The sequence below is a fragment of the Manis javanica genome, chromosome 5 (assembly GCF_040802235.1).
Source record: "Manis javanica isolate MJ-LG chromosome 5, MJ_LKY, whole genome shotgun sequence".
Classification (NCBI taxonomy): Eukaryota; Metazoa; Chordata; class Mammalia; order Pholidota; family Manidae; genus Manis; species Manis javanica.
In genome coordinates this window covers 28,234,535-28,259,826 of record NC_133160.1, presented here as the reverse complement: position 1 = coordinate 28,259,826, position 25,292 = coordinate 28,234,535, and the positions used below count along the sequence as shown (strand labels likewise).

General features: G+C 50.4%; 2 protein-coding genes across 2 annotated transcripts in view; one reads left to right on the top strand and one right to left on the bottom strand.

Annotated features, from left to right (window-relative positions):
* The window catches only part of TMC2 (transmembrane channel like 2), an 87,900-nt gene extending 69,672 nt beyond the window's left edge, over window positions 1-18,228 (bottom strand). Inside the window, exons 1-2 of the mRNA XM_073238064.1 lie at window positions 18,114-18,228; window positions 7,785-8,486 (exon numbers count right to left, since the gene is read on the bottom strand). Of these exons, the coding sequence (XP_073094165.1) occupies window positions 7,785-8,486; window positions 18,114-18,228 (817 nt within the window). The remainder of the gene's footprint in view (window positions 1-7,784; window positions 8,487-18,113) is intronic.
* The window catches only part of ZNF343 (zinc finger protein 343), a 32,992-nt gene continuing 15,389 nt past the window's right edge, over window positions 7,690-25,292 (top strand). The window contains exons 1-2 of the mRNA XM_073236837.1: window positions 7,690-8,096; window positions 22,278-24,552. The gene's annotated coding sequence lies outside the window, so the exon portion shown is untranslated. The remainder of the gene's footprint in view (window positions 8,097-22,277; window positions 24,553-25,292) is intronic.

Here is a 25,292-nt window from a genome sequence, read left to right as displayed (position 1 = left end):
AGGACTGCCTGCTCAGATACTGTGGTCTGTCCAGCCGTGGATGAGGGATGACCACAATGACAGACTGGGAACTGACAAGGAGCGCAGACTACACCTTAGTGCATACAGTAAGGTGATTTGTGCTATGCCTCTGTCTTCATTAGCATGACTTTATTTTTCCAGGAGTTCTTGCCCAGGAAAATGGCTTGATTGTTCAGTATGGGATTTTCTCAAAGACCATCAACTCCTCAGTGGAAATCATCACAGACCCTGATTTGCATCCTAAGATTCTTTCAATGCTTTGCCTCAAAATCCTGGCCTTGCTGTTTATTGTGATTCTTATCCAGTCCTAATCAAGCCCCCACTTTTAAAAGTTCTGCCTTTAATTAAATTTTCAATTCTCAGTAAATTCTGACATTACTTTCCCCAGTCTGAGATGCTGCTAAAGCTTTGCCTGCTATAAGCAATAAATCTGTTTTGCCTTATCAATAGGTCATGTTGGTGATATTTAGGGAGCCAGCTTTTGACAATAACTCAGAGAAATGTATTTTGTTTTTCAGAAGAAGAATAAACAAAAAGGGCCATGGAAATACAGAGAATGTGAATTATAATTGGGATGGTTGGAAATGCTTCACAAAGAGTCAATGTTTACTCTAATTCTTAAAGGATGAATAGGAGTTTGCCAAGAGGAGAAAGGGGTAGAGATAGAGAGGGGTGGTGGTACCAGCAAGTTGGGGAGATTCTGGGCAGAGTGAACAGGAAACAGGGCCCCAGTGGAAATGCCAAGAGGTCTGGGGCACGGTGTTAAAGGCAGAGCTGAGCCTTGGGTATGAACCACGCTGGGGCAGGGAGTATGGGGAGAGCAGGGTGCCCAGGGAGCCATGCCCTTCCATGGGGAGCTGGGTTCAGATCTGGAGGGTGAGGGTGTGACGCTAGAACATGTTTCTTAGGATGTGGTCTGCGTGAAAGAATCACACTAGCAGCACTGAAGACACTGCTGCAGAGAGGGGACACTGGCTCCCAGTCCCCACAGGGCGACTCTGTGAGCATGTTGCTGTGGCTGCTTCACTTGCTGTGAAGGCAGCAAAAGGCATCAAGCAAGGACTCCACCATGAACAATGTCTGTGTCCCTGGGACTCCTTTTCCAGTGCTGGTGGAGCACACCAAAAATATCCAGTGCTATTTACAGGCTCAAAGCTAGGAGACCATCTCTGTGGCAAGACAGGTTTTCTTTGCCCAGTCCCGCCCTAACCTTTCTTCTCCTCACCTCCTATGGGAAAGGGATTTTGTAAAAAAAAATTGTAAAGAAAGATTATTTCAGTGTAATAATAATTCCTCTATGTTCAGAAGCTGGTCAGTATCAGCCTGTTGAGAGATGGGTTTGTTCAATAGATGTTCTTTGCCATGGATCTGGGGGCTTCGCCCCTCATGGAGGAGAGTGGAAGCCGTAAACACATCCATTCCCTCCAAGGACATGGGAACTAGTGTGAGAAACTGGGTGTCACCTCAGCTGTGAGCCCTTGGAGGGCTCTAGAATGGGGCTAGGCTCTCAGTGAGGGCAGAGGATCAGAGAGGGGACAAGGGCTTAAGGAGAGGGTCTCCTGGGCCCCTGTCCTAGACCAGCTCCATGTTATGTGAAAGGACTATTCGAGAAAGTCAGTATATTTGTATGCTCTTCTGAGCACTGGGTGTCCTCCATCAGCTTCTAAGTGGCTTTCTTTGGGGAATGAGCTGTAGCAAGCGGTGCGGTGTAGCCATAACCTCGGGGCTCATGCATTTTTCACAAGCTGTCATTTCTGTTATGATTTCATTTGCTGATTGAACAATTCATGTGGAATGTGGAGGGCAAGCCAGAATTTGTCCCACAATCTTCCCCAAACCTCTTCTACAGTAAAAAAGGTGCTTTCTAAGCTTTCCATTCAGTCAGTTTTCACTGGACTCCATGTGATGTGTAACTTAGGAGCTAGGAAGGCAGCTGTTCCGTTAGGAGACCCCCCAGGCCCCACACGCACTCCCACTCACAGAACAGACCGCCTCGTGTTTGTGCACCTGACTTGAGTGAGAGAATTCAGAGTGCAGAACAGGCTGAGGGGAGAGAAGCTGGAAGGCCCAGCGGGTCTGGCTCCCCCTCAGCTTGGTGACTTTACACTGCAGTGCACTTACAAATTAATGTAGGAGGAGGGGCGGTTCTGATCCTCCTTTGCACTTGATGGAATAACATTTCATTTAATAGCACATGTAATTTTGCAGCATCTCCTGCCTCTGACTTTCTGTGGCTTCTCCAGGAGCAGGTCATCCCCTGCTGGTAAAACCCTCACAGACTCACAAAAGAGCTGCGGCCACCTGAGCTGTCAGGTGTCCTGGATGCATGTCCTAGCTCCCCCACCTACCAGCTTCCCTGCCCCCTAAGCTGGTGAATGTTCACTGCTTCCTGAGGCTCAGCTCTGTGTCACTAACTCTGGGAGGGTCCCTTGACACCCAGGGCTGAGGGCAGGCCCTCCAGGAGCCGTGCTCTGCCCTCTCCCTGATTAAACTATTAGCCTGGGGAGGGAGGGCTCCCTATGGTGAAAGAGAGGGAGGGAGCAAAGGAGGAGGATGAAAGGAAACACTGGGTGGTGGCTGGATTGCCCAGGCTTCCTGGGGACCCACCACCCATCTCGCCTGTAGCTGGAGAGCCGCTCATGGCCCCGCCTCTCACTCTACCACCTGCTGGGAGAGAGTGCGGGGAAGAAAGCTGAGCTCTGGACTGTATGCTCCCTGCACAGCCCCTATTTCACTGTGGGAAGCCTCCCTGGTTTATCCTTGCCTCACACTGGAACCTGGATCCCATCATTTCACTAACAAGCTCTGGAGTCCCTAGTCCTGACATTTCTATGACACCTAGAAAAACTCGGAACTTCCTCACAACCCTTTCCTCAGACAGACAGAGAGACAGGGAAATCTGCTGAAAGACCCTGGCAGGCCTGATGACCTTTGCTGCTCAACATTAACAAAGGTGCTATGCGACGTCATTTGCACATGCCCTTTACATTTTTTAATCCTTCCAACAGCCCTTCAAGGAAGTGATGGCTGCCTTCATCTCACGGAGGAGGCAGGAGGTTCAGCAACCACATTGAAGTTGTTCAGTGAGCAAGAGGCAGGCCCTCTGGACTCATTCCTGGGTCCCTGTGCCCCAAGTCGCCTGCTACTACCCTGGAAGCCTGTGAGCCCCACACAGATGAGGGCAGACTCACCTTCCTCCCTCAGGGCGTTTAGTTGGTGGCTCATGGTCAGCGGAGCTCACTCAGCCTACCTCAAGGGGTCATGTGGCCTTTTGGCCCATGCACACCTTCAGCTCAGGGTGCATTCCGCCCTCACGGTGGCTGGCTTCTCTTTCTGGGCCCCGACAGCAGCCAGGGCTCCTTGGCTGGTTTGAGACTGAATGTGCAGGTGGGTGAGTGTGGGAGACAGGTGGGGGAGGAGGCGGTGCGTTCCCAGCCCTTCAATCCTGCCTCATACTCCTCCGCTCAGGTTTCCCTGCAAAGCAGTGGTGAGACTCATGTTTCAGGCATCGCTTACATGCGGTGGGGCCCCTTAGGGGCCAGGAGCTGCGACTCATCTCCTGGCAGTGACTGCACTTGCTTGCCAGCCAAGGAAGGTGTGACGAGCTCAGTCCCTTCACCTGGAATCCCAGCTGGAACAATGCACCAGGGGAAATTGTAGGATGTTTGTGAAAGTTCATCACAAGGGCTCTGTGTAAAATGCAGATTCCCAGGACTCCTACTGGTCTTCGAATCAGTGGGTCTGGGAGGGCCCCGAGGGTGTCACTCTGGATCCTGATGCAGGAGGCCTGAGCCTGCTCTAATGGACTGGCTGCCTCCCACTGCTCTCTCACTTTCCCACTGCTGCCCTCTTTCAAAAGGCACATTTGGCTGCTCTGATATAACCATGACTGAGTTCGAGTTCACTGGAAGGCAGTTACAGGCCCTGGAGTGTGGTGTTCTTCCTCTGGGATCTCTTTGAATAGAAATCAGGGGAAACGCTACATCTTTGCTTCTCCTGGCCTTTAACGGAAAATAAACATTTCCCTTGGAAAAGTGATTTTTTCCTTTACAAAAGTCACAGGTGTTTTCCCAGCACATTAAGCTGTTGGGATATCTCAAAATATCATTTATGCTTATCACTGCTTTGCAACTGTGACAGGTGACACACACCTGCCGCTAGAGCTTGCTATTTAATGATTAATGGCCTGGCTGTCACCTGGCCACCGCGGAGAGGGGAAAGAGCAAAAGAAACACCAGGTGTCATAGCCCCTGCAATGCTCGCTCTTTAGCTCAAGCCTCAGAGCTTTCTATCACCTCACCTTCCTCCCAGATCCCATGGTTCTTGCAGCACCTCCCCAGCTCCACCCTGGGTTCAAGGGCAGGGTAGGGACATTCAGTAGCACTCTCTGTCCTCAATGCTGTAGGACTGGGGTCCTGAGGTGCTTGCAGCAGCCCCATCTGTGTTGGGTTGGGGGATGCCAGTGTAGGTCCTGTGCTGACTGTGCAGCAACAGGCTGGCCTGCTGAGGGTGTTCCAGCTCTCTTGCCACCACCCTGCCCCCTGCTGAGCGAGTACCCTCCCAGCTGACCCTTTGCCCTGCCCCTCCTGGTTCTCTATTGTCTGAGGAGGAAGGCTTTCTACATCTTCATTTCTGCAGGGAAATTTCTTGGGTTCCAGCACCTGCCCTGTCTACACAGTGGAATACACCACTCCTTCCCACAGAGAATGAAGAGCGCCTACTAGGGCCAGACCCAATTCTAGGCACTGAGGATTCATCAGGGACTAAAGAAGAGGCCCCTGCCCTGAGGGGCTGATGTACTTTCCTTCTAAAGTAGGCAGGTTTAGGCTGTGATGTCTCAAAGGGTGGTCTTGGCATTAAGCATTTCTTCTCTCAACAATACCTGTTTTCCGCAATTACTGGTATTGAACTCAAAATCAAAGTATGGGAACAAAACAGTCTTTCACATTATTCTCGGGATATCACTTATATAAATTTCAATGCTTCCAGAGGTAAATACACATTTGGGGAAGGGTGAGAGGTCCATATCAAGGAGTGAGAAACAGAATGACATTGATACTGTCATTTCATGTTCCGTGTCCATGTGCGTGTGTTGTGAGCTGCATAGTGCTAGGTTGTGCTCATGGAGCTCTCTGCAGGACCATTAGAAACTGTGTTTCCCACTTGGGGTATGCCTTCCACAATTGCTGATGTTCAAGATACCTACTTTATGGGGCAGATTATCCAGACTTTACAACATCCTTGCAAACCTGGAGTCATCACTGTCACTATCATCCTCAATCTTCAGGCAACAAGGAGGGACCTGTTGGGGGAGCGTTGTGTATTTTCCTTGACCCTTGTCCCTGCCACAACAAAGAATTAAAGGGCAGAGACACAGTAGTGAAGCAGAGTAAAAATTTTGTTTAAAGTTACTTAAAGAGAGAAAAAGTACGGCCAAGGAGAGGCACCCTGAAAGGTTGGAGAAAGTTTAAGATTACAAGTTTACACACTTAGAAAGTGTGGGTGACCTCAGAGAGAGGGGCGCCCCCTGAAAGGTTGAAAAGAGAGAGTTTAAAGTTAAAAGGTTACACACTTAGTGTGGGCGACCTCAGAGAGAGGTGCGCCCTGGAAGTTTGGGGGTTCCTCCTTTTAAGGATTCTTTAGGAATGTGACAAAGGGCTGGGAGTGCAGACTTGTTAAGTGGTCTTTGAATATTTAGAATTAACTTAACACAAGGAACTTCCTGCTCGAATTTCTCCCTGGGATACCCGTGTCTTGGTCTGGGAGCAGATTAAACAGCCTGCCTGCCCGGAGGGTGGGCTGAGTTATTGTCTGTTTGCTAAGGAGTAAGTTAAGTGTAAGATAAATTCTAGCTGAAATAAGCAGGTGACAAGAGGCAACAAAGGGCCAGGCAGTTTATTTGAGTGCAATTCCCTGGTGAGGTTCACCAGTCCCAGGGACAGGCTGGGGAAGTCATGCGTAACCAGATAGGTGGGGAGTTTTAATAAGCACAGGGAGGGGAGGAGGAAGTGGGCTGTGCCAGGGGCATATGGGGAATTTTTATTGGCTTAGGGTGGGGTGATGGACAGCCAGATGTCTCCTCCTTCCGTATGGAGGGGGTCTGCATCCGGGGTTTGTTGGCACGTCATGGGACTGGAATCCAGGAAGAGCTGTTCGTTCCTTCCCCATAGGGCACAGAGCCACTTGATGCTGTCTGTGCTCCGCCTGCATTGTCCTTGCGCTTCTCCCTCCAGTACCTCCAGCCTTACATTAAGAATCTTACATTTTTAACTTCCTGGGTATTAAAATACAGTCTTTAAGATGGAATCCTTCCTGCTTTTCTCTATGTTGTTTATGGCTGGGCCTGCATGCTAAATTAGTTGTCTAGGTTACAAACTACTTAATTAGGGCCGGAAGGAGAAAAGAAAACAGTGTATAGGTAAAGGTAAAAAAAATAAGCTGGGCCTGCCTGATTAACACAATAAAGACATGGGCTATGCTGAGGTACCCTCCTTTATCTGGGGAGTATTCAAACATCCCAGGCCAAGTTGCTCCTGGCTTTTTGGGCTTTAGTTGATTAATTTTGGGCCTTTTTAGTGGACTTTCTGGCCTTTTTCTCTTTCCATCCCACTCATATCTATTTTCCCGCCCAACAGACCTAATGGGATCCTTCACTCAAACTTTCTAAACTTGTTGAAACTGTAAGGCTGGAGGCACTGGAGGGAGGAAACCGAGGACAGTGCAAATGGAACAAAGCACCAAATAGCTCTGTGCCATATAAGGAAGGAACGAACAGCTCTTCCTGGATTCCAGTCCCATGAAGTGCCAACAAACCCTGGATGCAGACCCCCTCCATCTAGAAGGAGGAGACCTCTGGCTGTCCATCACCCTATCCTGAGCCAATAAAAAAAATTCCCCTCACTAGGGCGCCCACTTCCCCCTCCCTTCCCAGTTCTCTTAAAATCTCCCCGCCTCCTCTCCTGGGCTCGACTTCCCCAGCCTGTTTCAGACTGGTGAACCTCGCCCGGGAATTGCACTCAAATAAACTTCCTGGACCTTTGTTGCCTCTCATCGCCTGCTTATTTCGGCTAGAATTTATCTTACAGAAACTACTGGGCTTCCCTGGTGTGGGTAAAATTGTAACATTTTCAGAATATCTTGCCTGGCTTTGGTACATCTGCATATCAACAGTTCAGAGGTGGAAAGAAGTTTGGCTTTGGTGTATTTGCATCATTCCTCAGGGGTGGAGAAGTTCATCTCTATATCAATGGGTAATTACATGAGCAAAGGAGGTCTTTCTTATCTGTACCTGAGAGGTGAGGGGGAGGGCCTGTTTTGCTGCTGCTGGAGCAGGAGAGAGGGGCCGGACTGCAGTTTTGGGAGAAATAAACGGATTTTAAACTTTATTTGTCCCTTTGAGTGATGTTGGTTCTTAGAGGTATTTTGCCCCGGGATTTCCTCTCCCCGGACTTACAGTGTTCTTCTGAGACACTACTCAGACATATCCCTGCCACACTGCTTGATGTCCTGTTAGATGCAACCGCTTTCCTGCACGCATCTCCGGTTGTAAGAAGGCAGAGACAATTCGCAGACAAGGGCCTTGGAGCCCTCACGTCAGAATTGTGATTGACAGCGCTCCCGGGTCCTGGCCCTCAGTAAGGGTCTGAATAAACTCTCTTACGGGAGAGGCGCGTTTGTTTCAGCTGACGTGCTACACAGCCTAAGCCTGCGGGAGGACGAAAGGGAAAAGGAACAACTAGCGCGGGGGTTTTGGCTGGGCTGACGCGCCAACCCGAAATGCCTGGGCAGCGCTGTCCCGGGCCCGGCGGCCGCGCGGGATCTGGGAGCCGCGCGCGGGAGCTGCCGCCAAGACCTCTGGGACTGCGAATCTTTCCGGAAGGGGCGCAGCGGGTAGCGGCTCCGTTCGGGACCCGTGCCTGAGTTCTGCAGGGGTGTCGCCTGAGACTTGAGGCGGGCGGTCACTGCAGTGACGGGCCGGTTAACCGCGCGGTGCGGAGGGAAGCGGTTGTCTAGCGGCTGGGGCGGCGCGGCAGGGATTCTGGGAAGTGCAGCTGTGGCGGCGGCCAGCGCCGGAGGCGAGTGAGCGAAGTGCCGCTGGGCAAGCCAGGCTGCATGGGTCCTGGGCGCCCGGTGTGTTCCCCGGACGGGAAGGCGGGTCGGGAGAGGCCGGCCTAGGGTTGGAGCTTGGGCCGAGTGCGGCGGCTCGGCCGCGGGTGCGGGGTTTGTGCTGCTTGGAGGAGGGGGCACGGCTTTGGTGACGAAACGGGGGGCGCCCAGCCAACCCCGAATCCCCGATGTGCTGGACGCCGCGTTGAGCCCCTTCGCCGGCCGCGGCGAGTGACCTGGACCTCCAAGTTCTTTTTGGGCGGGGGCCGTAATTCTGGGACCCGCGATTTCCGAGTAGCGAGGCGGCTCCGGCGTGCGTCCGCGGAGTGGCTTTGGCGGTGGGGTGAGTCCAGTCAAGGCTAGATAGCCCAAGGTGAAAGGTATATCCCGCGACCCCAACGGTGCCGCGCAGGGAGAAGACAGGAGGCACGGTACTCGCGGCAAGGTTTATTATCTGCAGAGACAAAATGACTGCCTCAGAAGACTGAGAGCAGCCCCAAGGGTAGGGGATCTTTGGTTTTTATACTGGTCGCAGGGGGGAGTAGGTCAGGTGTTTTCTGAGAAGCAACGTTTTACAGGGATATGGACACTTCAGGACCATTGGTGCTGTTTATTTTGGCGGGCTGTCTGTTCTTGGCTGGCTCATATCCCAATGTGGGTTCCTTATATTCCCACCTTTTGTGTTTGTTAAAAATATGGAAATTGGAGTAAGGGAAACGGGACGAAGAAGTACTCTTTCTGGCTCCTTCCTGCGTGGATAGGGCAGAAGACGTTGCTGAGGTGGTGGTTGGCTCTTAGCATCTGGTGATAGCATCTGGGGTGGCTCGGGCTTCGTGGCTGTCTCGCTTGGGTTCTGCAAAAGCTGATAAACTTGTATAAGTAGTTGGTTAATAGTTTGATTAGTGATTTTTGAAATTTGAGTTTGGATGAGAGTTCGGAAGCAGTTAAGAAGACAGGGGGCTATTAGGAGCAGAGTACAAATAAGGAGTGAGGGGGAGAGAAGGGGTAGTAGAACAGTTAAGAAATGGTCTGAGAAGGGCCACCAGGGGTTATTGTTGAGATTTTTTTCTCTTATTTAGGAGTTCTTTGGAAAGATTGGAGAGATGTTGGAGGTTGTATTCGATTTTGCCTGATTAATTGATGTAGTAGCAACATTCTTCTTGCAGAAAGACGCAGGTCCTGCCTTTTTCTGCTGTTAGGAGGTCTAGGGCTCTTCTATTCTGTAGGGTGACTTCAGCTACGGAGGAAAAGTTGGAGTTGGAGGGATCGGATGGACTGCGCGGTGAATTCTGTCGTTGCAAGTTTATCAGTGAGGTCTAACAGGTCTTGGGTGAATTGGTGGGAGGTTAATAGTGAGTGGGCTAGACTCCCTGAGGCTAGTCCAGCGGCAGTGATGGCAGTGACAAAACTGAATCCCACCAATATTGCTAGTGAGGCAGCTCGCTGCCGCCTGTGGTGAATTTCGGGAAGGGTGGCCCTGTGGATTACATCTCTGAATTCTCCTTCAGTGTAGATGGTCATGCGTGGGATGAGAGTTACTAACTAACGGATGACTACTATTATGAGGGAGGCATGCGTATAGGATGGAATCGCATAGGAAGAGAACACCGGGGGATGGTGTGGTGTTTTGGGCTAATGGGTGGTAGATAGAGGAGGGAGGGCATAGCGAGGAATTACTTGCCCAACAGTCAGATATTAAAGAAGGGTGGTAGAGAGGGGACAGGAGATGAGATCAAGGGTTTAGGGCGGCAGGCTTTTGCGCTGTTAGTACTGTTGCTGGGTATGGGGATAGGAACAAAGGGGAAGTTTTTGAGTAGGCAACAAAGAAAGCATGAGGAGGTGTTAAGAGCAGAATAGTTTTCAACAATGTGAGGGATGTAGAGAGGAGGTTGACTAACTAGAAGTGGAGGGAGAAGTTCAGGTTTTGCAGTGATTTCAGAGTGTGTAGTCTGGTTCTATTGAGGTTTGTAATGGCTATGTTGGTGCGTGATTGTTGCAAAGTTTTGGTAATGATAATCTTTCCTCTTCTGTCAGGGGGGTTTGTATTTCTGAGTCCTACAGCTGCTCTACGGGAGTTCCAGGAACTGGGATTGGATATGGTGAAGGTGACATTAGGGTGGCTGCTTGTGGAAAGGAGGCTGGTGGGGTTTATTCCCCAGGCTCCGCTCTGCTTGGGAGTGGGATACGAGCAGTGATATTTACAGCTCCATGAGGGACACCCTACTCATCCTACTGGATCTCTTTTACAGGAGGCAGAGGTTTGACCCTCTGAGAAGCAGAGGTATTTGGCAAGGACTGTGGAGGCGCAAGTAGGACAGTGATGGTTTACACAGGTTTCGAGGGCGTTGAAGGTTAGGGAGATAGATGGACAGCTCAAGAGAGGGCATGAAGAAGAATTTAGGAGTTTGATTTTTCTCTCCATTATGGAGCTTCCATACTTCGAACGTGTATTGTCGGGGGAGAGGAGCAATCTTTTAGGAGGAATGGGTGGAAAAGAGGAGGAACAAGGTTGATCTGTGCATAATTAAGAAAGGGGGGATTCCTTTGAGATGGGGGGCAGGTTTGAAGATATCTTCTTGAGTTGAAGAGTTAGTGGTCTGGTTGGCTTGTCTGAGTATCGTTCTGTGGAGTGAGAAACAGGAAGGGAAGGATGAGTGTAGGGTTTGGTACGGGAATTGTGGAGCCAGTATGGGATTTTAGCTAGCTTGACTGCTGTCGGGGTAGTTAGTATTACTCAATAAGGCCCTTGCCATTTGGGGGTGAGGGGGTTGTGTGTTGCATGTGGGCGGGGGGAGATAAGGACTTCATCTCCTATGTGATATGGAGTTGGGGGGTGCTTGCTGGGTGCTGGGGTAAGGGAGTCAGCCTGAGACCACAGGAGATGTCATATGAGTTGGAGGAGAAGAGTCAAGAGAGCAGGGGGAAGTTACGGGGGTTCAGGAAGAATCCCGGGAGGGAGCGTTGGTCTTCCATACATAGGTTCAAAGGGGGATATAAGAGAGGGCCTCCTCAGCATACTCCGTACTCTTAGTAGTGCTAGTGGGAGGAGTTGTATCCAATCTATGTGGAGCTCAAGAGAGAGCTTGGTCAGTATGTTCTTTAGGGTCCGATTAGTTCTTTCTACCTTCCCAGAAGATTGAGGGTGGTAGGGTATGTGAAAGTGCCAAGGGATACCCAGCAATTTCACTAAGGACTGGGTGACTAAGGAGGTGAATTCGGGACTGTTATCTGATTGTAGGGATGTGGGAAGGACGAACTGGGGAATGATATTGCTGAGGAGAATGTTGGAGACGGTGGAGACTCTCTTGTTGGTCGTAGGAAAGGCTTCTACCCACCAGGTGAAAGTATCTACTAGGACTAGGAGGAACTTATGTTTTTTTACTGGAGGCATGTGGGTAAAGTCGATTTGCCAGTCAGAGCCCGGTAGGTATCCTCTGGCTTGGTGGCAGGGAAAGGTGGGCTTGTGGGATGGAGTATTGGGGTTGGCTTTTTGGCATATGTCACATGATGTTGAAAGGTCTTTTAGGAACTTGAGATCTCCAGGTGAGAGGCTGAGGAATGGTTTTAGGTAACGCTGTAATATATGTGCATTAGCATGAAAGAATTTGTGTAGGTAGGTTAAAAGATCTTGAGTAGGGGGAGGGGGAGGACAATTATCTTCAGGAAGAGTGAGAAAGAGCTGCCTTTTTTGCTGCTTCATCAGCTCGATTATTGCCGAGAGAGGTAATGGATTGATCTGTTTGGTGTGCTTTGCAGTGGACTAAGCCTATGGCTTTTGGAAGTTGCAAGTCTTGGAGGACAGCTGTGATATGAGGGTCATTGGTTACCGAAGTTCCTTTGGTAGTAAGGAAGCACCTTTCTTTCCAAATGGCTGCATGGAAGAGTAGGATGTGGAAGGCATACTTAGAGTCTGTGTAGACTGTGAGTGAAGAGTTGGCGGCAAGGGTAAAAGCTCTGGTTAGGGCAATTAATTCTGCCTGTTTATTGGTGGTGCTGGATGGGAGGGGCTGAGCCTCAGTGACTTTGGTGAGGGACACTATGGCTTATCCAGCGAAGCGGGTGTGTTCATGGACAAAAGAGCTTCCATCTGTGAACCACATGTGAGTGACCTGGGGTAACGCTCTTTCTTGGAGGTGAGTGGGATGGAGGAGTAAATCTTCTAAGAGCTGTATGCATGAATGGGAGGAGTGTGGTGTTGCTGGTTGGTTGGATAGAAGAGTGGCAAGATTGTGAGGGGGACAGGTTTCAAAGGCTAGTGAAGGGTCTTCGATGAGAGCTGTTTGGAGGGTTAGGATTCGGCACGGGGGCAACGTTTGGAGTCTTTTGTAAGTAAGGAGCTCTGAGAGATGGTGTGGGGATCGTATGGTGGTGTGCTGACCAAAAGTCAGTTTTTTTGCTTCTTGTATAAGAAGAGCAGCAGCCGCGAGGATGCGAGGTGTGTAGGCAGGGGGCCCAACCCCAAATGGTGACATCAAGTTGCTTTGATAGGTATGCAGTGAGGGCTAAGGTTGGACCTAGTTGTTGAGTTTGGGCTCCGATTGTGAATCCGTGGTTGTCAGACACAAAGACAATGAAGGGACGAGCTAGATCAGGGAGATGCAGAGCTGGGGTGTGAAGTATAGCGTTTTTTAGGACTTGGATGGGGTGATTTATAGGGTTAAGGAGAGGTTCTGAGAGGGTTCTTTTCGCTGCATTGTATAGAGGGGCAGCAAGTAAGGAAAAATTGGGAATCCAGCTGTGGAGGAAATTAGCGAGACCGAGGAAGGAAAGGATCTCTTCTTTCATGGTAGGGTGGGAATATTTTGTATGAATTGTGTCCGGCAAACAGTAATAGCTTTTTGTGTGGGGGGAGAGGAGGACTCCGAGGTATGAAACTTGTGATAATGACAGTTGCACCTTGGAGGGGGACACCTGAAACCCACAAGAGGAGAGGTGGTTTAGGAGAACTGCAGTGTCTTGCTGGGAAATGGTAAGGGAGGGACTGCAGAGAAGGTCATTTACATATTGCAAGAGGGTTGAAGAGGGTATGGAGAGGTTTTGAAGGTCATGGGCTAGGGCTTGCCCGAAGAGGTGTGGGCTATCTCGGAAGCCTTCCGGAAGGACTGTCCAAGTTATTTGTGTTGAGCAGTGGGACATAGGATCAGTCTACATAAAGGCAAATATGTCTTGGGAGTCAGGGTGGAGAGGTATAGTAAAGAACACATCTTTAAGGTCTACTATGGAGAAATGGGTGGTATTTGCCAGAATGGAGGAGAGGAGGGTGTAGGGGTTGGGAACCACTGGATGGATGGGGATGATTGCGGTGTTGACGCAACGGAGGTCCTGGACTAATCTATATGCCCCATTAGGCTTTTTTACTGCTAGAATGGGTGTATTATAGGGGGAGTTTGCGGGCCTTAAGAGTTGCTTGTGAAGGAGATCTGTAATAATGGGTTGTAGCCCTAAGAGGCTTTGGATGGGGAGAGGATATTTGGGCTGTGAAGGGAAGGAAGAGGGGTCTTTAAGTTTGACGTGGATAGGGGGGCATTTCGTGAGGGATGGGTGGACAGTGTCCCAAACTATGGGGTCAACTACGTCGGGGGGTAAGGGAGGTGAAGAAACCGAAGGCGCGGAGGTGAGGGCTAGGACAAGAAGGGCTGCAGACGAGCTGGGGTGCAGGTGTATAGAGGGATGGAAGGTGACAGAGTCGTGGAGCTTCTGCAGAATGTCTCGCCCAATTAAGGGAGTGGGGCATCGAGGCAGGATGAGGAACTGATGGGTGAAGGCAGATTGTTGGAGGGTGCAGTGGAGTAGGGGGGTTATTAGTGGTTGGTAAGGGGACCCGCAGACTCCGACTATGGATATATTAGAGCGGTGAGCGGGGCCTTTGAAATTGCACAGGACAGAATAAGTGGCTTCTGTGTCGAGGAGGAAAGAGATGGGCTCTCCAGCCACAGTGATGGTCACCCTAGGCTTCTCTGCTCTGATGGAAGTGGCCCGAGGTAGGAGCCCTGGGCCCCATCAATCTTCGGCCTCCAGGCTGAGAAGAGTTGTGTCAGTGGTGTAGGAGGAGGCTGGCCCAGTGCCTCTCTGAGCGCTGGGACAATCGATCCCCCAATGACCTGGCAAGTGACACTTAGGACAGGGCCTGCGGGGCTTTTGTGGATTAGGGTATGCTCTAGCCCAGTGGCCTGTTTTACTGCACTTAAAGCATGGCCCTGGCAGGCTCTGCTTGGTGGCTGGGGTGACTGTTTTTGTGGCCATGCTAGGAAAGGCCTTGACCATGAGTTGGTACTTCTGCTGGTACTTTTGTTTGAGGGCTTTCTCATCTCTCCCATTGTATACTTTGAATGCCACTGCTAATACCTCTGCCTGTGGAGTTAAAGGCCTGCGCTCTAGGCGCTTAAGTTTTGCTTTTATGTTGGGGAAGCTCTGAGAGAAGAAGTAGATCATAGGGAGTTGCTTCCCGTCTGGGGTTTCTGGGTCTAGATTGGTGTACTGCAGGAGGGCTTTGGTTAGCCATCCTAGGAAAATGGAAGGATTCTCCTGTTTGTCTTGAATGATCTCTTGGAGTTTTTCATAGTTGATAGCCTTATGGGCTCCCCTCCTTAGACCAGCCACTAGGCAGGTGGTTAACTGATCTCGCTTGATTATGTCGTGAGGATCGTTGTAGTCCCAGTTGGGGTTTCTGTCAGGAACTGCCTCAGTTCCTATGGGATGTGTGGGGGTGGTAAGGTGTATGTCATTGGCATGTGTTCTGGCTTGCTCCCAAACTTGTCTGCGCTCCTCTGCTAGCAGGGTGCTGGATAGAATTACGTGAAGGTCATGAAAAGTTAGGTTATAGGATTGGGTGAGGTACTGAAACTCCTTGATGTAGGTAGAGGGGTTAGAGGTATAAAAGCCCAGTTTTTTCTCAGTCTGTGAGAGATCAGAGAGAGAGAAGGGAACACGAACTCTGATGACGCCTTCAACACCAGCTACTTCCCTCAAGGGGGCTATGAAGTGGTGTTTAGTTTTGCTTTGGGTAGCTGGTGGGCTGGGAGGAAGCAGAATGGTGGGGGGGTCGGTGGGTGAGGGAGAGGGTGAGCTGGAGGGAGAGGAGAGAGGAGGAGTAGGGATAGGTGCTGACGGGGTTGCTGGAGGCAGGTGAGGTCGGTAAGGAGGAGATTCATCGGCGGGATCACGGTCGGAGATGGAGGAAGGTGGGGAGGTTTTAGGGGTCTGAAGGATGGCAACAAGGTGCTTTGGGGCACAAGAGACACAGAGAGGGTTTGTTGCAGAGGAAAGTGAAAGCTTGAACATAGGGGATTTCCATTTTCTGGAACGCTCACAGAAATTGTGGAGATCCCTGATAACTTTAGGATCTAGTGAGCCTTTAAGAGGCTACACTGTTTGATTGTCTAGTGGATATTGGGGCCAAATTTAATTACAAAAACAAATGAGTTTAAAAGGCTTAAGATCAGGGTGTAGGTGTAGGGCTTTGAAGTTATTGAGCAGACACCCCAGTGGGGACTCGGCGGGAATAGAGGGCCTGTTTCCCATTGTGACTTAAGTGAGAGACTGCAGTCTGCACTCTAAGGCATCCCGAAGAGGCAGGTAGGCAGGTTGCTAGGGCGATCTCAGGCAGGGGTCGTCACCCCTGCTTCTGAGGCTGCCGGCGTAGAGCTGACCAGAGCCCGGTACCGGGGCTTTTGTAGAGAATGGGAGAACAGTCACAGCAGGAAAGAGGGTCGGACAACGAGGAAGGTGAAAAGGAAAAGGAAAAGGAAAAGGAAAATATTCGGGCGGGCAAGATTGGGATCCGGTTATGAGGACCAACCGTAACTATGAAAGTCATGGTTGGGGGTTTCCCCACTCAGGACAGCCTCCAGGACGATCAACGGTCATCTCTCGAGTCTAGTCACAGAACGTTTTAACCAGGGATGGGAAATTCACCAATTGAAGCGTGTTGGATGCCGACGGAGCGTTTCGGGAAATGGAGAGGTGAGTTTGGCCAGGCAGCCAGAGTGGGGTTGGGGAGGGGGACCTCAAGGCAGCTTGGATTCCCAGAGGGAAGAGCAAGATCAGTGAGGGAGCCTCATCTGAGTCATGGCACCAATGAAAGGTATATCCCGCGACCCCAACGGTGGTGCGCAGGGAGAAGACAGGAGGCACGATACTCGCGGCAAGGCTTATTATCTGCAGAGACAAAATGACTGCCTCAGAAGACTGAGAGCAGCCCCAAGGGTAGGGGATCTTTGGTTTTTATACTGGTCACAGGGGGAAGTAGGTCAGGTGTTTTCTGAAAAGCAACGTTTTACAGGGAAATGCAAACTTAAGGACCGTTGGTGCTGTTTATTTTGGCGGGCTGTCTGTTCTTGGTGGGCTCGTATCCAGATGTGGGTTCCTTATACAAGGTCCCCGGGGGGATGGTGGGAAGGGGAAGGGTGGCCGGAGCCACGCAGCCCCAGTGTGTTTGGGTGGGGTAGCTCCCTGGAAGAAAACCCACATCCGGGAGCAAGCCCGCCAAGAAAAACAGCACCAACGGTCCTTAAGTTTCATTTCCCTGTAAAGCAACGCTTCTCAGAAAACACCTGACTTGCTTCCCCCTCCGACAAGTATAAAAGCCAGAAATCCCCTACCCTTGCTGCTGCTATCATCTTCTTGAGGCAGCGCTTTTGCTTCGGCAGATAATAAACTTCATTGCAGGTTTCGTGCCTGCCTGCTCTCCTTCCCTCTTGTCACTGGGGTCGCGGGAAAACCTTTCATTGGTGCTGTGACTTGGATGAGGGCTTCTCATTGATCTTGCCCTTCCCTCGGGAATCGGAGCTGCCTTGAGAGCCCTATCCTGACCCCAGCCCAGCCGAACTTGCCCTTCCATTCCCCCGAATGCTCTGCCAATGCCCAACACCTTCCGACTGGTAAGTTCCCGTCCCTGGCTTAAACGCTCGGAGACCATACTTGAGAGATGACTGTTGATTGTCCGGTGCTCTCATAGGCAGTCTTGAGCAGGGGAACCCCCAACCACGACTTTCACAGTTATGGTTGTCCCCTGTAGCCAGGGTCCTAGCATCCCTCCAGCCTGACATCCTTTCCTATCAAGTTAGCCTCACTTCCCTCTCAAAGCCTCTTTCCATTGTGACTTCTCTCACTGACTCAGAATTCCCTACAGGAAGCCCCAGTACTGGGCTCTGGTCAGTCCTATGCTTGCAACCTCAGCCACGGTGGTGACGACCTCTGTCTGAGACTGCTTCTCTCTCACAGACCCTCAGTCTCCTTGGGATGCCTTGGGCACTGAGCAGAGTCTTCACACAGTCACAATGGGAAACAAGGCTTCCATTCTGGCTGACTTCCCTCTTGGGTGCCTTCTCAATAACTTCAAAACTCTCCACTTGCACCCTGACCTTAAACCCTTCAAACTCATTAGATTCCGCAATGACATCTGGCTTCAATATCCCTTAGACGACCAAACCACCTGACCTCTTAATGGTTCTCTCGAACCAAAGGTCATTAGAGACCTCTACAATTTTTGTGAGCGTTCGGGCAAATGGAAAGAGATCCCCTATGTTCAAGCTTTTACCTTCCTCTGCAATAAACCCTCTCTCTGTGCTTCCTGTGCCCCTAAACACCTCCTTGCAGTCCTTCAAACCCCTCAAAACCCCCCATCTCCCTCCATCTTTGACCACGACCCTGCCGATGAATCTCCTTACCGCCCCCTCCGAGCCCCTGCTACTCCTTCAGCACCTATTACAACTCCCCCTCCTTCCTCCTCTTCTAATTCTCCTACTCGTTCACCCACAGGTCCCTCCTCCATTCCTCTTCGGCGCAGTCCACCAGCCACCCGAAGTAAATCTAAACCCCATCTCCTAGCTCCCTTAAGAGAAGTAGCAGGAGCCGAGGAGTCATCAGAGTCCATGTCCCATTTTCCCTCTCTGATCTTTCATAGATCGAGAAGAAGTTAGGTTCCTATACTTCCAATCCCTCCACGTATATAAAAGAGTTCCAGTGTCTCAGTCCTACAATCTCACCTTCCATGACCTCCATGTAATCTTGTCCAGTACCTTCCTCCCAGAGGAGCGCAGACGAGTCTGGGAACAGGCCAAAGCACATGCAGATGACATACACCTTACTACCCCCTCTCATCCCATCGGTACCGAAGCTGTCCCAGACAGAGACCCCAACTGGGATTATAACGACCCTCAAGACATAATCTACAAAGACCAGTTTACCACCTGCATTGTTGCCGGTCTCAGGAGAGGAGCACACAAGGCCTGTGAGAAGCTCCAAGAGGTGATTCAAGACAAAAATGAAAATCAGTTTTCCTCGAGAGGCTTACCAAAGTCCTTCTCCAATATACCAACCTAGACCCCGAGACCCCAGATGGGAAGCAACTCCTCATGACCTACTTCTTCTCCCAGAGCTTCCCTGACATAAAAGCTAAACTCAGACACCTAGAGCATGGGCCTTTAACCCCACAGGCAGAAGTTTTAACCGTGGCCTTCAAAGTGTATAATGGGAGAGGTGAAAAAGCCTTAAAACAGAAATATCAGCAGAAGTACCAACTTTTGGCTAAGGCTTTTCCAGCCACAGCGACCAAATCCTCTGTCACCCCTTCTTCCAAGTGGAGCCTGCCTGGGCCCTGCTTTAAGTGTGGCAGAACTGGCCACTGGGCTAGAGCTTGCCCCAACTCACGAAAGCCCCCCAGGCCCTGTCCTAAGTGTCATTTGCCCAGCCATTGGGGAGTAGATTGTCCCAGTGCTCAAAGCAGTGCCAGGCTATCTCCCTACACCACAGACACAAAACTTCTCGGCCTAGTGGCTGAAGACTGACAGGGCCCAGGGCTCTCACCTCAGGCCACTGCCATCACAGCATGGGAGCCTAGGGTGACCGTCACTGTGGCCGGACAGCTTATTTCTTTCCTCCTAGACACAGGAGCCATGTATTCTGTCCTGTGTAGTTTTAAAGGCCCCACACGCCACTCCAATATTTCTATAATCAGCATATGCGGGTCTCCCTACCAGCCTCTAATACCCACCCCCACTTTACTGCACCTTTCAGCAGTCCACCTTCACCCATTAGTTCCTTGTCCTACCCTGATGTCCCACTCCCTTAGTTGGGTGAGATATACTACAGAAACTCAACGCTGCCGTCCCCTTCCATCGCTCCATACGCCCTCACCCCAGCTCATCTGCAGTTCTCCTCCTCCTAAGCCTTGCCTCCGTACCTCCCGCCTCCTCTCCCCCTTTACCTCCAGATATAGGTAACCCCATATATGGGACACTGTCCACCCATCCATCGCAAGATGTCCACCCATCCGCATTAAGCTCATAGACCCTACTTCTTTCCTTCCCAGCCCCAATATCTGCTCCCCACCCAAAGTCTCTTAGGCCTTCAGCCCACCATCAATGACCTCCCCTGAAAACGTCTCCTTAAACCCACCAATTCACCTTACAATACACCCATCTTAGCAGTAAAGAAAACCAATGGGACATACCAATTAGTCCAAGACCTCCATTGCATTAACGCTGCAGCTATCCCCATCCACCCAATAGTTCCCAACCCCTGTACTCTTCTCTCCTCCATCCCAGCCAACACTACCCATTTTTCAGTCATAGATCTCAAAGATGCATTTTTTACCATCCCTCTCCACCCTGACTCCCAAGATCTCTTTGCCTTTACCTGGACTGACCCCACCTCCCACCAGTCCACACAACTAACCTGGACTGTTCTCCCAGAAGGGTTCCATGACAGCCCTCACCTCTTTGGGCAAGCTCTCGCCCATGACCTTCAGAACCTCTCCATACCCTCCTCCACCCTCCTACAATATGTTGATGACCTCCTCCTCTGCAGCCTCTCTCTCTATGTGTCCCAACAAGATTTGGCCGTCCTTCTGAACCACCTCTCTTCCTGCGGGTACCGAGTATCCCCCTCCAAAGTACAGCTTTCACGGCCTCAAGTTGTTTACCTAGGTGTCCTCACCCCCACACACAAAGCCATCACCGCGTGTAGAAAACAATTCATACAAAATATTCCCACACCCACCACAAAGGAAGAAATTCTTTCCTTCTTAGGCCTTGCCAACTTCCTTCGTAACTGGATCCCCAATTTCTCCTTGCTTGCAGCTCCTCTATACACTGTGGCAAAAGGAACCCTCTCTGAAACCCTCCTAAATCCTGTGGACCACCCTTTTCAAACTCTAAAGAACGCCTTAATCCGCGCTCCAGCCCAACATCTCCCTGACCTCACCTGCCCCTTCATTCTCTTCATCTCTGAAAATCGCGGGTTCGCCTTCGGCGCCCTCACCCAAAACATAGGCCCAACTTTAGCCCCCATAGCATATCTATCCAAACAACTCAACGAAACAGTTCGAGGGTGGGCTCCCTGCTTATGTGCTCTTGCTGCTGCCACAATTCTTATACAAGAAGCAAAAAATTAACCTTTGGCTAAGCCACCACTATACGCTCACCACATCATCTCTCGGAGCTCCTTACATACGAAAGACTTCAAACGCTATCCCTGTGCCGAGTCCTAACCCTCCAAACAGCCTTCATTGAAGACCCCTCCTTCACCTTTGAAACCTGTCCCCCTCACAATCTAGCTTCCCTTGTATCAGACCAAGCCATAACACCACTTTCCCATTTGTGCATACAAATATTAGAAGACCTATTATCCCATCCAACTCATCTCCAAGAAGGAGCGCTACCCAAGGCCACTCATACCTGGTTTACAGACAGCAGTTCCTTCATCCATAACAACACCAAGTACTCAGGCTATGCTGTAGTCTCTCTCACTAAAATTACTGAGGCTCAGCCTCTCCCACCAAATACTACCAATCAATAAGCAGAGCTTATTGCCCTAAACCGGGCCTTCACTTTAGCTGCCAAGTCCTTCCTAACAGTCTACACAGACTCCAAATATGCCTTCCACATTTTACTCTCCCATGCAGCCATTTGGAAAGAAAGGGGTTTCCTCACAACAAAGGGAACCTCAATCACCAATGGCACACACATCACTGCCCTCCTTGAAGCCTCAAAACTACCAGCAGCCATAGGCATAGTCCACTGTTAAATCCCATCAGACAGATCAATCCACCATCTCACTTGGTAACAACAGGGCTGATGAAGTAGCAAAGAGGGCAGCTTTAACATCCACAGGACTCTTCCTTTCCCTCTCCAAATCTGAGACTGCACCCTTCCCCTTACCTACAAAAGATCTCTTAACCTACTTACACAAGCTTTTTCACACCAGTAGTCACACCTTGCAGCAATTTCTAAAACCCTTCATCCATCTCTCACCCGAGGACCTCAACTACCTCAGGACCCTCTTTGCCTCATGTGACATCTTCCAAAGAACCAACCCTAACACCCCTTCCCACAAACCCACCTTTCCTTGCCACCAAGCAAGAGGTTTCCTCCCTGGTTCTGACTGGCAAATCGATTTTACTCATATGCCCATTTTGAAAAAACATAAGTACCTCCTAGTCCTAGAAGACACCTTCACCGGGTGGGTAGAAGCTTTCCCTACAACCAACAAGAGATCCTCCACCGTCTCCAACATTCTCCTCAACATCATCCCTTGATTTGGGCTCCCACCTCTCTACAACCAGACAACGGCCCCGAGTTCACCTCTACCATAACTCAAACCCTAGCCAAGTCACCAGCCATTCCTTGGCACTTCCACATACCCTACCACCCTCAGTCCTCTGGAAAAGTAGAGAGGACAAACCAAACCCCGAAAAACATACTCACCAAGCTCTCTCTTGATCTCCATATAGACTGGATAAAACTTCTCCCTCTAGCATTACTGAGAGTAAGAAGTATGCCGAAAAAGCCCATTTGAACTTATGTATGGAAGACCAATCCTCCCTCCTGTAATTCTTCCTGACCCCCCGCTACTACCCCCTCCACTCATGACCCCTCTTCTCCAGCTTATACGAAATCTCTTATGGTCCCATGTCAATTCTCACACCCCCATGCCAAACAAACACCCTACAAGACTTTACCAAATAGGGGACCGAGTCCTCATCTCCCCTCCACACAACACACGTAACTCCCTCACCCCCAAGTGGCAAGGTCCTTATTGAGTCATACTAACCACTCCCACTGCCGTCAAGTCAGCGAACTTCCCGTACTGGCTCCACAGCTCCAGTATCAAACCACACACTCATCGTTCCTCACTTTCTCCATCCACAGAGCGATACACAGCCAAGCGGACCTCCAACTCCCCAGTTCAAGAAGATACCCTCTACCAAACTCCCTTCAGTCTCAGAAGAATCCCCTCCAGTTCTCGAAGATGGCCAAACTTAACCTACTCTTAATCTTCCTCCTAATTACCTCTTCCCACACTTCTCCCTCAGCCAAAGACTGCACCGCTCCCCTTTGCCAATACACTTTCGAAGTTTGGAGTCTACATACCAAGCTTCTGAACTCCTCCTCTTGTTCCCTCACTGGCTGCCCCTCTAGCTCCTTAACCTTCAATGCACTTGAAACATGTGTAAGCCATCACTGCCCCACCTCTGCCTCCAGAGTTATGGCCAAATACCTGTGCTTCCAAGAAGACCAAACCTCCTCCTCCTGCAGAGACCCGGGAGGATGGGAAGGATGTCCCTCATGGAGCTGTAAATATCACTATTCCTACTCCACCGCCAGACAAAGTAGAGCCTGGGGAATAAACCCCACTCGCCTTCTATCACCCAGCAATCAGCCTAATGTCACCTTTACCATTGATAACCCCGCATCCTGGGGAACCCGAATAGCTGCAGTGGGGCTACGAAATGCCAACCCCCCTGATGGCAGAGGAAAAATTCTTATCACCAAATCCCTGCAACAATCTCGTACCAACTGAGCCATAGCGAATCTCAACCAAACGCGAGTACATACCCTTAAATCACTGCAAAACCTCAACTATTCCCTCCACTTCTCACTTATCAACCTGCTATCCACCTCCTTAACTCTTCCCAAGAACTACTCCTCCCTTAACACTTCCTCATGTTTCCTCTGCTGCCCTCCCAAAGATTCCCTCCTTGTCCCCATACCCATACCTAGTAATACCAGTGACAAGCCCTGCCGCCCTCGGCCGCTCCTCTCCGCCCCCATCACTGCAATACCCTCATTTCTTAATAGAACCCACTGTTGGGCAAACAACTCCACACTCTGTCCTCCCCCTTCCACCCACCACAACTCAGCCCCTAATACAACTGCCCCTCCCTGGCGTTTTCTTCCTCTGTAACTACATCCTCTATGTCTGTCTTCCACACAATGTAAATCATCCCTGTTACTCAGTCACCCTCATCTCTTGCATGACCATATACACCGAGGGAGAACTCAGCGACCTACTACACAGCCTTACCTCCCTTCCAGAAATCCCATCCCACCATCGGCAACGACGGGCTGCCTTACTCGCAGTGCTAGTAGGCAGCCTCGTCACAGCCGTCACCGCAGCCGGACTCGCCTCAGGAAGTCTAGCCCACTCACTCCTAGCCTCTCACCAATTCACCCAAGATTTAACAGACCTAACTGATAAACTCGCAACTACAGTTGAAGTCACTGCGCAATCCGTACAACCCCTCCAGCTCCAACTTTCTTCCCTAGCCAAGTCACCCTTCAAAATAGGAGAGCCCTAGACCTCTTAGCAGAAAAAGGCGGAACTTGCCTCTTCCTATGGGAAGAATGTTGCTACTACATCAATCAGGCAAAATCGAATATAACCTCCAACGTCTTTCCAATCTTTCTAAAGAACTCCTAAATAAAAGAAAAAAACCTCAACAATAACCCTTGGTGGCCCTTCTCAGACCATTTTTTAAACTTTCTACTACCCCTTCTCTCCCCCTCACTCCTTATTTGTACTCTGCTCCTAATAGCCCCCTGTCTTCTTAACTGCTTCCGAACTCTCATCCAAACTCAAATTTCCAAAATCACCAATCAAACTATTAACCAACTGCTTATACAAGATTATCAGCTCTTGCAGAACCCAAGCGAGACCAGCCATGAAGCCCGAGCCACCCCAGATGCTACCACCAGATGCTAAGAGCCAACCACTACCCCAGTAACTTCTTCAGCCTCATTCACGCAGGAAGCAGCCAGATAAGAACTTCTTCCCATTCCCCCTACTCCAGTTTCCAATTTTTAGCAAAAACAAAAGGTGGGAATGAAAGAAAACCCACATCTGGGAGCAAGCCCACCAAGAAAAACAGCACCAATGGTCCTTAAGTTTCCAACGCTTCTCAGAAAGCACCTGACCTGCTTCCCCCTCTGACAAGTATAAAAGCCAGAAATCCCCTACCCTTGCTGCTGCTCTCATCTTGAGGCAGCCGTTTTGTCTCCGCAGATAATAAAACTTCATCGCAAGTTTCGTGCCTGCCTGCTCTCCTTCCCTCTTGTCACTGGAGTCGCAGTAAAACCTTTCACTACCGTCTTGGTTTCTGCGTCTTGGAGTGGTTCTGGGAACCCAGGACTGATGGTGATTCAGGTTTGGGTTTTCTTGTTTGTTTTGATGAGGCTGAATGTGGCCCAAGAGATGACTGGGCTGGGTGCTAGGTGTGTGGCACGGGGTTTGGCAGAGGTGATGTGGCTGGCCTGAGTGTCTGAGGCACTGCTGACCCTTGTTTTGTTGGGAGTTGGTACGTGTAGGTGTGCTTGACGGGGACAAGATACAGCAAGAGAGTCGCTGGTAGTGTCTTGGGTCTGGAGACCTTGGCGTTTTAGGTGGTGGGGAAAGTTTTGACCTGGGACAAGCATCCTCCAGTGATGGCGGGCTGTATCCTGGAGCCTGAGTCCAGCCAGGTGTTTGAATGGATTGATCTGCTGCTCTGGGCCCTGTTATCCCAGGGTTTGTGGTGGGGGCAGAGGCCCACTGTACTTAGTTGCAAAGATCCTGGGTTTGGTTGTAATATGAATACCCATTTTGGTTGATCCCCCAATTCTTGTCTGCTTTCCCCGTATGTGTTGGGTGTCCAACCTGTCAATGAAAAGATCATTAATATAACCTTGAAATAAAGGCAGTTTTCTTTGAGTCAAACTGAGGACAAGCCCGTGTGTCATCACTTTTATGGGCAGAAGTCAATAAAGCTTTATTCCCCCCCCCGCCACTTAAAACGTCCCCAACTGCAGGTCCCAGCAGTGCAGTGCACCATTACTGGGGATGATTCTCCCAGGTGAAACCATCCCTACCACCTAGAGTACATTTCATTTACAAAATGTGATGCAGAG